This window comes from Apus apus, chromosome 23, assembly GCF_020740795.1.
Source record: "Apus apus isolate bApuApu2 chromosome 23, bApuApu2.pri.cur, whole genome shotgun sequence".
NCBI lineage: Eukaryota > Metazoa > Chordata > Aves > Apodiformes > Apodidae > Apus > Apus apus.
The window spans coordinates 2,483,232-2,497,006 of record NC_067304.1 but is presented as its reverse complement, the minus strand read 5'-3'; the positions used below and the strand labels follow the sequence as shown (position 1 = coordinate 2,497,006).

Genomic DNA, 13,775 nt, shown 5'->3' with positions numbered 1-13,775 from the left:
GGCAAAAATGACATTGAGTGCTCCTGGAGATGACAGCCTTAATTGAGTTCAATAGGAGCTTAGGCTGAGTAAGGCATGAGCAAACAAGTGAGCATTAGCCCATGAATAAAAGCCTGATCTGCAAATGTTTAGGAGCACATGGAACACTGTGCAGGGGAGTTCCGAGGGGGTGACGGCTCCGTTACAGCATCCGACCCCACCACTGGCAAGGCCAGGATGAGCTTGTTCTGGAGTGTGGAGAATCCAGCCCAGCTCAGTGGTTTTGTTTCAGTCCTGCCTCTTAATTTTTTGTATTTTTTCCCCCTCCTTCAGAAGTCCATAATCCTCTTTTCTGCTATTCTTCGTCCACTGGTGGGAACAGCAACTTCCTTTCCCAAATTATAATATAAAAGAGCTGCAAGCAGCAACACCATAAATAATATTTTCTTATGGCCAAAACATCCAAGTCTAGGCAAGACACCAAGAACAGCTACAACATTGTAAAACTCCAACACTTCTCCAGAATGGATTCACTAATTAAAAAATTATTCCTTTTTTAAAAGCAGTTGAAAAATATTGGCTTTCCCTGCGCCGAGGAACAGCCCATCCTGCATCCCACAGTCCAGCTTACCAGCCACGACTCTGCCTCTCCCTCTCCAGAAATGCCACCTACTCCGGGAGGGGAAGGGGAGAAGAAAAACGCCCCGTCATGATCACTTCTTTAATTAATTAATGTATCACCACCTCAAAGCGTGGAGCGAGAGCCCCCGAGGCCGAGGCGATGCTTCTCTGCTGGGCAGGGCAGCTGGGAACCAAACAGCTCTGACCCTTCCATTTCTGGGTGTGGAGTATTCCTGCTCCAGCCTCCCCTTCTGGACCTGCTGGGATGCAGCCAGGCCAGCTGAGAGGCCATTTGCCTTTTGGAGCCCTACGGAAATACCCCACAGCCCCTCCAGGAGTGTGGGAGCAGTACCCAAGGCTGGGTATGTGGAGCCCTCCCAAGCCCTGGGGACCTGGTGCAGAGGGAGAAGTGAGTGGTCCAAGAGGAGCCCCCTGCTTCCATCCTCCTGCTCTGCTCCAGATCAGCATCTTCCCACTCGGGATGGGGATGCCAGCACCCACCTCCTGCCAGAGCCACCAGTGATGTTGGTCCCAACCAGGATGCAGCACTCATCATCCAGGCAGGACCTTGTGGTTGGTTGTTTTTTTTTTTTCCCCTCCCCTTTGCCTTAGAACCATCTTGGCAAAGCTAAAACGCATTTCCCAGGAGGTTCCCTTGAGGAGCTGCCAACAGTTCCCTCTGGCCATGCCCCTGAGTGAGCATTTCACGGGGTTGAACCCATCTCTGCACCCACCAGCCTAACACCAGCCCCCTCAAATGAAGCACCAGAAGCCTCGAAGCTCAAAACACCATCCCAGGGGATGGAGCAGCCCCTTCCTCCAAGGGAGACACACAGTTTGGGCTCCAATGCTGTTGATAAGGCTCCTTCTCTCTCTTTTTTTTTTTTATCTTTTCTCTCAGCAAGCATTCCTTTCACACCCACGCACACCCCAGCACCCTCAGCCATTGGCCTGCCGGTGCATCCGTCACACTTTCCGTCGATCCACATTTCAACTGCTTCCATCCCTCCTCTCCTCTGGTGTTAACAGCCAGCGCAAACAAAAGGCCCGAAGATCCATCTCCCTATTAAATTGTTTTCATTTGTTTCTGATGCCACAGTTGGTTTGGGTTAGAGGGTTTGTGCAAGTGATTTGGGGTGGGCGGCCGATGCAGTGAGCGTGTTCTGGGATGGGGTGACATTGCTTGGGATGCCTTTGGTGGGTTTATTTTTTGCTCCTCTTGGGCTAGAAGATGGGAATCCCGAGGGCTTTGCAAGCAACACGGAGACTTTTGGGGTGAGGGGAGGGAGAAACCTGGTGGGAAGCAGCTGGGACAAGGCAGCTCGTGCTCCAGCGAGAGCTTGGGGAGCTCAAACCCTTTTCCTTTCACCCCACATCAGCTTTTCTCCTTTCACCAGAGGAAATGGGGACAAGTGTTTGCTCAACCGTTAGCTGAGCTCTTCCCGATTCCAAACAGATGTTGGGCTGATGGCTGGATTTGGGCAGAAAGCTCCAGCTTTCCCCACATTTGCTGGCTGTACCTAGGCAGGGGCTGCTGGCCCGGAGCTGCGGTGGCTGGTTCTCCCTTTAGCTCACAAGAAGGTCTCTGATCTCACCACCCGGGTAAGGCACAATGTCCCCCTCTGGCCTGTTGTCCCTGAGCTGTCCACCTCTGTCTGCCCCCGCTGTGAGCATCTGCTGATGAATCATGGAGCCTGGATTTGTGCAGCTGGTGGGCTCTGTCTGCAAAGCTGCCAGGGCAGATTCTCACCCGTGGTCCAGCTGCAGCTCAGGGTCCCCACTGTCACTGTCCCCAGCCCCATGCAGGGACAGGTTTGGGCCTTAGTGGCACCATGTCACTGCCCCTGAGGATGAGCATCCCTCTTGCATCTGTCTCATCCATTTCCTGCTCCCCAGCCTTTCTGCCCTGGCTACCTCTCACATTGTTAACTTGGGGGGGCTCAGAGCACCCCCAGAATGGGGGAAAGATCTGTAAAGGGACCCCAAATTGTCTCAGCCCTCCCTGGGGTCAATGCATGAGCTGAGCAGGTGAGAGAAGCATTACTGGGGAGCACTCTCCTTCCCAGTGACTCCTCACAGCCCCACTGGACACCCCAGAGGTGTGTGCCATGGGTGGCACCTCCCATCCTCCACCTCCCCTTGACCTCGGAGCACTGGTGGGATCAGTCCTGGCCGTGGGGACCCCTGGGGTGTGTGGTGGTGTTTGGGACCACCAAGCTGGTGGGGTCCACAGGGATGCCACGGAGCTCTGGTGTGGCAAGGAGCAGGAGCACAGCGGATTTTGGGGGGAGCTCGGGGGGCTCAGCAGAGCCCATCTGGGTGCTGAGCATGACTCAGCACCACGCCCCACCTTGTGAGTCACCCCAGGTGCTTCCTGGTGCACCCAGAGTTTTCCCTTCCAGGTCCCTCCCCGGTGGCACCAGCCCAGCCTCACGTGGCTGTCCCGCCTTCCACCCCCGGCACCCGCCGCCCTCGGCACCTGCCCACGTGCCACGGGTGCTCAGGGTGCCAGGATGCTCCTTGGGGACCCAAATCCCCCAAAGGAAGCAGGGTTAGACCCAGTGGAGGGAGAGCCTGGGGTGAATAAAGACAACGTGGGCCCTGCACGGCTGCTTGTGCCCGGGAAAAAGGGAGCAAAAGAGGGATTTGGTGCCCAGTGGGCACTGAGCTGGGCAGGGGTTCCCAAGCCAGGAGTCTGGGCAGAGCCCAGCTATGCATGAGGGCTCTGCACACTCAGGGGGATGAGCAAACATCACCCAAGGAGAGCACCAACCCCATTCTGGCTGAGAGACTGAGCTACAAAATACAAACCAGAACCTAAAAAAAAAAAAAAGAAAAGGGGGGGCGGAATGAGCTTCCAGGATTCGAGTCCAAGAAATGTCTCAAAGGGATAAGATCGGGATCACAGTCAGCCTCATCTGCTAAATATACCCTGGGCTTGACTCTGCCATCTGCCCCAGAGCACTGATCTGTCCCAGTGTGCCCAGTGAGGGTGGCAGTGGCCAGATGAGTGTCCCATGGCGGGCACAGTGTCCCTCGAGCCATCCCAGGAGCGGCTGTAACCGGGAACATTCACCAGGCAGAAGGTGGAGAACGGAGGCGGTGGAGCAGGGCAGGGATGCGGGAGCATCCTCCGGGCACCAGCACCTGGCCCTGGTGGCCCTGGTGGCCCTGGTGGCTCTGGTGGCCCTGGAGCAGGTCCTACTCGCAGGCCAGCTTCCCGTCGAAGCTGGAGAGGGCGATGGCGAAGGCCTGTACCGCGCAGAGCGGGTAGTTGTAGTCCATGGTGAAGGCGTCGTCGGCCACGCGCCCGAACTGCATCACGATGTAGTCGGCTGCAGGAGAGGGGAGGAGTGGGGCTGGGGTGTCCTGGTGCGTCCCCCTCTTCCCAGGGGACCCTTCCCAGCAGCACCCCCAATTCGTCCCCCCCGCTCCCCATCCCTCTCCCCGCAGCAGCGTGTGACACAAAACCCCCCCAGGGCACCGCACCCTTCAGCTCCCCCCCAACCCCACCTTTCCCCAGGAGCCACAGCCCCCCGCGCCCCCAGGGACAGGGACCCCACTCACCCTGACCCCCTCCCCCCAGGGACAGGGACCCCACTCACCCTGACCCCACCCCCCCAGGGACAGGGACCCCACTCACCCTGCCCCCCCCTCCCCCCAGGGACAGGGACCCCACTCACCCTGCCCACCCCCCCCACCCCCCCCCCCCCACCGTGGGACCGCTGCTACCCGCGGGCGGGTGACAGGAAATCGGTAAAAATAACCAGGGGCCCCCGAGAGGTTTTTTTCTGTCCCGTAACCCAACACCCCGGAGGCCGAGGGTTTCTGACTGCACCGGACAGGTGACAAACCGCCCCGTCCGGGGGGACAGAGCCACCGCCACCCCCGCCGGACTGTCCCCGAGGCTCGACGTAGCCCCGGGGGGGTGAGCCCGCTGGCAATGAGGGGGTGATGCTGGGGGTGATGCTGTGGGGTGGGGGTGGGGGGGTGGGGTGGGTGGTGGGCTCAGCACCCCACAGGATTGCTCCTTGCCCTAATCTGCCTGGCAACAGGTGACCCGCGCGCTCCCTCTGCCGGCCCCCGGGATCCGAGCGGTGGCTCCATCCCCAAAACATGGAAAAAAACCCCAAACCTCAGCAAAAAAAAAAGAGGTGCTGGGGCTGATAGCAACGCCACCCCTACTCCCCTTCCCGTCCTGTCCCCTCCCCATCTTACTGTCGCTGCTGTGCACGATCTGGAAGTTTTTGACAGAGGCGTGGGTGACCCGGCCGTGGAAGTTGAGGACGTAGGATTGGGTCTCATCATTCCACACTGGTGCTTTGTTGTGCAGCTCGATGATGTTGTCCATGTTTCTGTTCTGCCATCGCATCAGGAGGCCGTCGTTATCCTGGGGAGAGCAGAGCTGGGGTGACCACCCACACCGTGGCTTGCCCAGGGGGATGCTCCACAGCAGGATCCAGCTGGGAGATGGGATCCAGCACAGAGGAAAAAAAAAATACAGACAGCACACCTCCCACCTCCCAGGGAGGTGCCTTGAATTTCAGGGGCACCTGAAAGCCTTTCCATGCCCCCAAACTGGCAAAACTCAAGGTGAACCCCAACAAATCCAGCCCCCAAGAGACACTTCCCAGCCTGGCCCCTGACTTACGTTTCGGGGCCGGATGGGCACCCTCTCGTTGTCAGAGTTCATCCCAGGGATGAGGACGGTCATCTTCCGGGGGCCTTTGAACCCCAAGACGTTGGTTTCCTACAAGAGAAACCCCATCCCCACCACAGGGGCGGTGGGCTGCAGCTCCCCGCAGGTGGCTGAAGCAGGAAGCGCTCGGGGGTGGATCCAGCCCATCCCACTTCTCTACAGCCCCCCCTGAGGTGGTGGCCCAGGGAAAGGGTTGCAGGCTGGGACCTGTCCGAGGTGGGGAAGTGTCCCGGGGGGTTTCCCTGTGCTGCTGCTTACATAGACCACGGCCGAGAGCTCCTGCCGCACGTTGGACCAGTCGGCGTTGGCCCGGTCGGGGTTGGCGCCGTTGTCGAACACCGTGAACTTGGTTCCCATCAGGTTGGATCTGCAGCCGAGGGCAGGAGGTGGCCGTGGCCACTGTCACTAAATCCCCCTCCGACCCTCCCTGCCCCGCCTCCTCCAGCTGCAAACCCCACATGGCCCAATGCCATCCATCCCCACCCCTTGTAGCTGTTTTTCTGGGGTTCAGGGCAACTCTAAATTGGGGTGTCACAGGGTGCTGCCTCGGGGACCCCCACCCCCCCACACACATCTGGTTCCTGCTGGTGCTGCAGCAGGCCAGGATTTGCTGGGTGCCATTTCTAGCCCTGACCTGTCTGCCAGGAGGAACCAGGAGAGCCTGTTTTCCCCTCCTGGCCCCCCGACACTCCTCGGGTCAGACCCAGCAGTGGGGAATGCTGAACTTAGTCTCCTGCTTGACCTCCTACTCTGGGCAGCTGGCAACCCAAGGAGCAGGGTGCTGCAGGAATGGGGTGCTGCAGGAATGGGGTGTCACCTCTGCTCTTACCTCAGCTTCCCAATGAAGTTGTTTCCCCCCCTCGACAGGTCAGTGGGGTCTATGGAGATGAGGTAGTTGGAGGTTTTGCTCTTCTTACGCTTCCTCCCAGCGAGGAGGAACACCTGGGAGGGGGATGGGGCTGTGGTGGGGACAGGGCATTGCCATGGCCATTGCTGTCCCCAACTCACCACCCCCCCCCCCCCCGTGCCCTCTGTGCAGGTCACTGCCACCTTAGGCAAGTCATGGAGTGAAGAAAATCCCTAAAATACCAGCTAAGCTGAGGGGCAGGAGGGTCTGAGCCCAGCCTGCTGTTGCCTTGACTCTGCAGATGCCACTTGTTCATCATCCCAAGTACCATCAACACGGGGCATTTCCCAGGAGGAACTGCAGGGGAGGGGAGCAGGCCCACCCAGGACCCACCACAACAGTGGGATGCAGACAGACATCCCCCCAAAGTCCTGATGGTGCTTCCAGGGGTGGGTGCAGAGCCAAACCCCCACCCCTGCCCACCTTCTTGTCGTTATCCAGGTGGACGTAGTAGGTGGGGTACAGCCCCCTGTCCATCCCCTTCTTGTCCCGTGTCACCCGGCACTTGATGGTCACCCCTTGGGGTGCTGGTCGCAGCACAAACTCCTCCAGGTTGTCCACCTCAATGACAGGTGACGGGGGCCTCTCCTCCTTTGTCTGAAGCATGAGAGGGAGAGGTGACCCCAAAAAGCTCCTCTCCTTTCCCAGTGAGTTGCTCCTTGCCCCCAAACCCCCCCAGGCTGTGGCTCAGCACCCAGTGGCTTTGGGGACAGGGCTGCAGCAGGTGTCCCCAAGGCATACTCCAGCCCCCTGACCTGCCCTCCCCCATTCTGAGGGTACCCCCACCCTCTGAGGAGTTGTTTGGGGTTTTTTGTACCTTCTTTGATTTCTTCCCTTTCCCTTTCTTGTTGGAGTTTTTCTCTGGAGTCTCCTCCTCACTCTCATCTGCTTTGGGAGGAGCTGCAGGAAGGAGCAGTTAGGGGCATGGGGGGGGAGCATGAAGACCCTGACTCCACTGAACCCCAAAACCCATCTCAGCATAGATCCACACCACCACCATTGATGATAACCACCCCACTCCACGGCCAGGCTCACCCACACCCCCAGGAGCCCCTCCAGCACCCACCACCCTCCATCAGATCCCCAGAGCCAGGCTGTCACCTTTCTTTTTGGATTTCTTCTCCTTGGGGGGGTCCCCACCAGTTTGGAAGAGGGATGCTGGGTTCTTCTTCTTCTCTGATCTGATGGGCTTGGTGCTGGAGTCAGAATCATCCTCCTCATCACTGCTGCTGACAGCTGGGAGGGGACACAGGGGACACTGTCACACAGCAGGGGTGCTGTTGGCTCAGGGTGATGCTGTGGGGCAGCAGGACTGGCTGCCACCCCCCACTCTGCTCACCCCATACCTTTCTTCTTGCTTTTCTTCTCCTTCTTCTCCCCGTTCACCTGGAACACGGACATTGGCTCCTTCTTGGTGCTTTTGGCAGATTTGGCTTTGCCATCAGGGTTGCTTTTGTCCCCTGGTGGGGTGGAGGAACTGATGAGTGGCCGGGCAAAGGGACAGGGGACAGGGAGGTGCCAGTGGGAAGGGGTGAGCCAGGGGGAGTTTGCATGGGGAGGAGGTGATTGCCCCACAGTCCCCTGAGCCTCCCTAGACAGTGGTGGGGACAGGATGTGGATGATCCCCTTGTCCCACCAAGGATGGATGCCAGTGGCACAGGGTACAAGAGGTCCCCATCCCCTGGCCACTCACCCTTGGGCTTCAGCTTCTTCTCCCGGCTCTCGTCTGAAGGGGCCTCTTTAGGTAGCTTCTTCTTGAGCTTTTTTGGTGGGTCCTTAGTCTCCACCTCCTCCTCTTCCTCCTCATCCTCCGAGTCCTCCGCTGGTTCTACCCAGAGGGGACAGCAGAGGGGTCAGCAACGCCATGGCCTGGTGCATCGGGGACCTGCAGCCTCATGATTTGTGAGCAGGGAACTTCCCTCGGCAGCACCAGCTTGAGTGGGCACCCATCCCACCGCGGCCAGGGTGCTGGGGCTGCGGGTGACCAGCGGCACGTCGGAAGTGCCCGGGGCTGGACACAGCGGTGAGGTCACATCGCCATCTCGTGGCTGCAGCCCCGCCGTGACGAGCGATGAAGCCCTCAAAAGATGGTCGAGCCCCATCTTATTGCCCACCCCATCTTTTTTTCTTTGCTCTGGGAAGTTGCCCAGCGAGCTGGTGGCACCAGCCAGCTCCCCCCTGCCGAGCATCTCCCCCTCGGTCCCGATTCTCCAGCCAACACCACACATGCAGGTCCCCTGCCACATCCCCTTTCCCCCCGGGTTGCCTAAACTGGGTTTTGGCCAAAAAGCCCCCCCCACCCAGGGATGTACGGAGCCCCTGCAGACGCCAGGAGCATTGGTGGCACGGGTGGGACACGGTACGGGGGGACACGAGGGGACACGAGTGGGTGCCCACAGAGGGGTGGGTGCTGCCCCCACACACCTTGCTGCTTCTTGGGTCCTTTTGCCAAACGGGAGCGGGGAGCCGGGCTCTCCTTCTTCTTCCGAGGCTCCTTGGTGGATTTGGGGTGGGGATCCTTGTCGCTCTCCTCCTCCCCCTTCTCCTCCTTCTTCTTCTTCAGCTTCTTCACCCCTGCATATTTCAATAAATGCCCGTGATGGGGAGAACCGAGGGTGCCGGGTGGGGTGGTGAAGGGGACCAGCGTGTCCCCCCCCATTTCCACGGGAGCTGGGGGGGGGTGTCGGTGCTCACCCTGCGCTGGGGCGCGGGGCTCCTCCGCAGCCCCCCCCTCATCCGGCTTCTTCACCCGCGGCCGTCGGGGCTTGGCCTCGGATTCCGGCTCCTGCCGCTTCTTCTTCACCTTCTGCCCCCAAGGATGATGCTGTGGAGAAGGTGCAGGCCTGAACCCCCTTTTCTTGCTCCTCCAGCACCAGCTCCGGTGCCGAAGCACAGCCGGGCTGTTCCCTGGTCCTGCCTGGGAGCAGGAACCTGCCCCGGGGACAGGGACACGGGTGACTTACCATGGGGCAGCCCCCCCGGGAAAGGCAGAGAGAGGGAAACAGAAAAGGTCGTTAGTGGACAGACCGGAGAGCATCAGGGCAGGGACAACCAGCCACATGCCAGCCCCAGGGACAAGGGACATGATGCTGGCCCTGCCCCGAGACCATGGACCGCGCTGGGGACGAGCCGCGCCGGAGGGACCCGGGCCGGGAAACACCCCGGGCACCCGCTCCTCTCCCGACGGGCATCCAGGGGATCTGAGCTGGGACAGGTGGCACGGGGACGGGCAGCAGCCTGGCTCCGCACCTCCATCTCCTCTCGTCCCCACAAAAGGCTCCGGTGGAAGGGAGGGAGCTGAGGAGCCAGCCGGGATGAAGGTCAGCAGGGCCGGGGAGGGGGGGATTAGGCACAACACACCTAATCCCGGTGAGCTGGGGCTATAAATAACCCCGATTTACCACATAGGGAGCATGTGGGACATCACTTGGCTCCCGGCAGGAGATATTTGGGGAGTGGGGGTCATCTTGGGGCTCTCAGAAAGTTATGTCAGTAAATCCAGTTGCATCAGGGCACCCATCACCCAACAAGGCACCTTCCCTCTTGTGACGGTTTCATCCCTCCCAGATCCCCCAGCCAGCTGGGCTGAGGTGTTTTGCAAAAGGGGGGATCCAGCTGGATTCCAGGGGGTTCCCAGCGCTGTGGGTTTGGGGAGGGGGGAGCAACAGGGGGTCCCACAGCAGAGCTGGGAACCAGCCGGTTCCTTCCATGTCATCAGCTCACACTGCAAAAGCTCCTTCACCTCCTTTAATCCCTTAAGCAGCTGGGGAGGGTAAAAACAACTGCTCGTTTTGTTACTTAACGAGGCCCTTCGAGGAGGGGGGCTGCTCATTAAATTGGGTGGTCGATGAAATTCCTGGTAAGACCCCTCTGAGGTGGGCTGGCACCCCAGGGCTGTGCCGCAAAGCAGGGAGGGGGGGATCCAGCCTTTGGGGGTCAGAGCCCGGGGAAAGTGAGTCACGGCTGAGGGCTTAACAGAGAGGCTTAATTAAAGCATTAATTAGGAACTGAGAGGCCACATCAGGAGGTAATTTGAAGTGATGGAAGAGGGGGTTTGGAAGGATGCACAAAGGAGCAGGGAGGGGGCAATGGGCCTTCCTCTACCCACCTGCTCTGGTCCCCAAAAGCTCATGGACCCCTGGGGCTCCAGCACCCCTATGAGCAGCACTGAAGATCTCGGTCTAGGGCCAGGGTCTGGGGGTCTCTGATGTCCCCAGCCCTGGAGGACAGCCTGAAGCAGGGGATGGTGACACTGGGCATGGAAAGGGGGGGGGGGGAAGGACTTTTTTTCTCACCTGCTTGGGCTTGTGCTGGGGGCTGCCTGGCTCCTCGCTAGGGCTGTGGAGGACAGGAAGGAAAGGGGTGAGGGGCTTCCAGCCCTCATCCAGACCCTCTGGATGAGCATAACCTCAGTTTTCAGGGGTGTGGAGGGAAGCTCAGACCCAAAGCAACTCCCTCACATCGACCTCAGCCAACAGCATCCTTCCCAGAGGGGAGCCCTGGACAGGCTCTGCCATGGCCAAGGGTGACAGCAATAAGGTTAATTAGGGGGACACACCCCCCCCCCCCCCCTTCCCGATGAACACTTTTCCTCTCTGTAAACCAACGAGCACCTTCCCACCCACCCCCCAAGCAAAAAACCAAACCAAAACAACCCAAAAACCTGATAAAACATCTCACAAAATCACAATAAAACTGAAAACAGGAGAAAAAAAGACACTGGGGGAGTTGGGAACCCGGTGGGTACACCCAGCAGATCGCCCACCTCGGGGAGGGAGATGGGGGGGGGGGTGTGACATCCTGCCCACCCACACTCACCTCTCGGCGGTCCAGACCTCCCGCAGGATCTCTGTCTGCAGGGGCATGGTTCCCAGCCCTGCCCCGACCTCCTGCCCTGCTCCTGCCCTGCTCCTGCCCTGCTCCCCGGCACCGGCCGCTGCTCCCCCCGGCGCTCCAGCCCCTCACCCGCCGTGACAACAAACCGAGGAACCAAGTAACATCGGTTCGGCCGCCTCCGTGAGGCAGCAGCCGGAGGAGGAGGAGGAAGAGCAGCTGAAGGAGATGATTAACTTTTTATTTCTCCTGCAACTCGGTAATAGGATTTCAGGGGCTGCCGGCCAGACCCGCCGGGAGAGCAGCTGGCAGGGCGGTAATCCCGGGAAAAGGGGGCTTGGGAGGGGGGCACAGGGGGTCAGGTGGGCTCTGGGCAGCTTTTGGGGGTGCACAGCACCGTCCCCCCCCCGCATGGTGGGGACCCTGACCTAGGCAGAGGGGTGCTGCCCGACCTCGCTCAGGGTTATCCCTCCTGGATTCACCATTTTCCACTTGGATGAGTGGTTTTTTTTCCATGTGAAAATATCACCTCAGTGACAGAAAAGCATGGGGAGGAGGTGCTGGGGGCAGCAGGATCCCTGGGTCAGGCCAAGGGCATCCCTATGGATCACCGCGGTGCCCTGAGCCCCATCCCATGTCCCCAGGTCCCTCGGGGTGACAGGTTTTGTCCCACGTCCCCAAACCCTGACGGGTTCCACACATCCCCACTCCCACCTCACCTCATCATTAACAGCATTTAGCTGTTAATTACCCCCACCCAACCCCACACCCGGTGACCCAAGTGCTCCCAGGGACCCCACCGACCCCTCGGCCTTGCCCAAACCCATCACAGACACCCCAAACTCTTCCCCCCCATCATAATCACCCCCTTTTTCCCACCCCATGGGAACGCCACTAGGTGGCATTTGAACATCAGACACCGGGACCCACCAGCACCGCCGAGGTTTTCCAAAATCCTCCCCCTTTTTCCCTTTCATCTTCTTTTCTCTTTTCATTTCTCCTTTCCAGAAAAAAAAACACCAAAAACAAAACACCAAACCGAGCAAAAAATCTGCTTAAAAATAGAGGAAAAGCTCCAAAACTGCAAAGCAAATTGGTGAGTTGTTTTTTTTTCTGTCGAGGACTGATTCTTATGGAAAATGTGGCTTGAGCTGCCCTTAAATGACTTTATTTTTGCTCTGCCCGCAAGAAAAAAAAGAAAAAGCCAGTTTTTTGCAGAGCCCCTGGGTCTCACTGCCTCCTTCCCCCCACCCCAGCAACACCCACCGGGATGGCAGAATCATTTTGGTTGGAAAAGACCTGTAAGATCCTCAAGTCCAACTGCAGCCAATGCTCTGCTGGCTACAAACCCCCCCCACCCGGCAATGTTGGAAAACTGGAGACGTGGAAGAGCAGCCACATGTTCTGGGAATATCCCTGTGCAGGTGGGAAAACAGCCAGGCTTGAGAAATCATGCTTCAGGTAACACTTGATGGACTAGAAAGGAGGAACTGAAACCACATCTGGTTTATTATCCCAAGATCATGTTGGGGGGTAGAGAAGAGAGGGGTGGGCCCCACAATTCCCACTCTGCTCCATCTACACCCTCAGCCAAGGGGCACAACCACCTCCTTGCACTACCTGGGTGCCCCCTCCCAAAAGTACAAACAGAAAGAATAAATAAAACATCAGGATAAACCCTCCCTAAGCTGGAAAAAGACCTGAGACCCCTCCCAGCAACATCCCCCAGCCCAGCCTCTCCAAAGCCCAGCGTGCTGACCCTCCCCCAGATCTCCAGGGAATGATGGAGCTGGTAAAAAGGGGCAGGATTGATCCTCAGGGCCACCAGTAATTCCTTAAGGACACCAGTAATTCCTTAAGGAGTCCCTTTGGAACCAGGATGTCCCCACCCAGGGGGGAAGAGCATTTTGTCCTCCCCATGGCCACCCCCTTCACTGAGCAGAGAAAAAGCACTTTTACCTTCATTGTTTTGGTTTCGGTTTTTTGTTTGGTTTGTTTGTTTGTTTTCTTTCAGTTGTTTATTTTCAAGCTCCAGCAGGGGTATTACAAAGAACAGACAGGAAAAATAACAACCAGAAAGCTGCTCCCACATGGCAGTGACAAAGTGTCCCTTTGGGATGGAAGGGGACGATGGCCGAGGTGTGGGGGACACACTGGGGTACCCCCCTTTTCCCCCAGGAAAGCTGCTCCCTGAGGAGCTGGAAACCTGGGGGTACCAGCTCAGCCCCAGTCTTGAACCATGTTAACCTGCTTTTTTGGTTTTATTCCCCTGTACAGACCCCCCAAAAATGATTCCATCCCCATTTTAAGATGGGAGCTGCGGATTGAAGCCTGGGAGCAGCTACTGCCCTCCAAGGAAATGAAAACCAGCTTCTTCAAAAGAGAAAATCCACCCCCCCACACACTCTGAAATAGTGCTTTAAAGGCAATGACACCCCTGCATGCAGGGGTGAGGTGGAGGGGATAGGGGTTCTCACCCTCCTGCTCAGCTCTGCTTCAGAAAACAGGAGGAAATAATTTCCAACCCCGACCCCGTGAGCACCCCTGGGTGAGCGAGCTGCAGGGTCCCCAGGAGCCAGCCCCGGGCTCCTGCACTCCCCCCTGGGGCTGACAGAGACATCACAGCACCATGATGTGCCTGATGCAACCACAGGCAGCAGCACCAAGAGCATCTCCCACATCCCACCTCATCCTGGAGGAGCAGGGACGCTGCACCGACAGCCCATGGGAACCAGG

At 58.6% G+C, this 13,775-nt stretch overlaps 1 protein-coding gene across 1 annotated transcript; it reads right to left on the bottom strand.

Annotated features, from left to right (window-relative positions):
* Nucleotides 1-3,767: 3,767 nt before the first annotated feature.
* On the bottom strand, nucleotides 3,768-8,647 carry TULP1 (TUB like protein 1). Its single transcript, XM_051639294.1, has 11 exons — nucleotides 8,631-8,647; nucleotides 7,900-8,034; nucleotides 7,553-7,666; nucleotides 7,308-7,442; nucleotides 7,024-7,106; nucleotides 6,630-6,803; nucleotides 6,129-6,241; nucleotides 5,558-5,666; nucleotides 5,252-5,350; nucleotides 4,819-4,990; nucleotides 3,768-3,935 (listed from the first exon to the last, which is right to left on the bottom strand). The coding sequence occupies exons 3-11, from the start codon at nucleotides 7,605-7,607 to the stop codon at nucleotides 3,802-3,804; spliced, it is 1,074 nt and encodes a 357-aa protein (XP_051495254.1). The 5' UTR covers nucleotides 7,608-7,666; nucleotides 7,900-8,034; nucleotides 8,631-8,647; the 3' UTR covers nucleotides 3,768-3,801.
* Nucleotides 8,648-13,775: the final 5,128 nt, after the last annotated feature.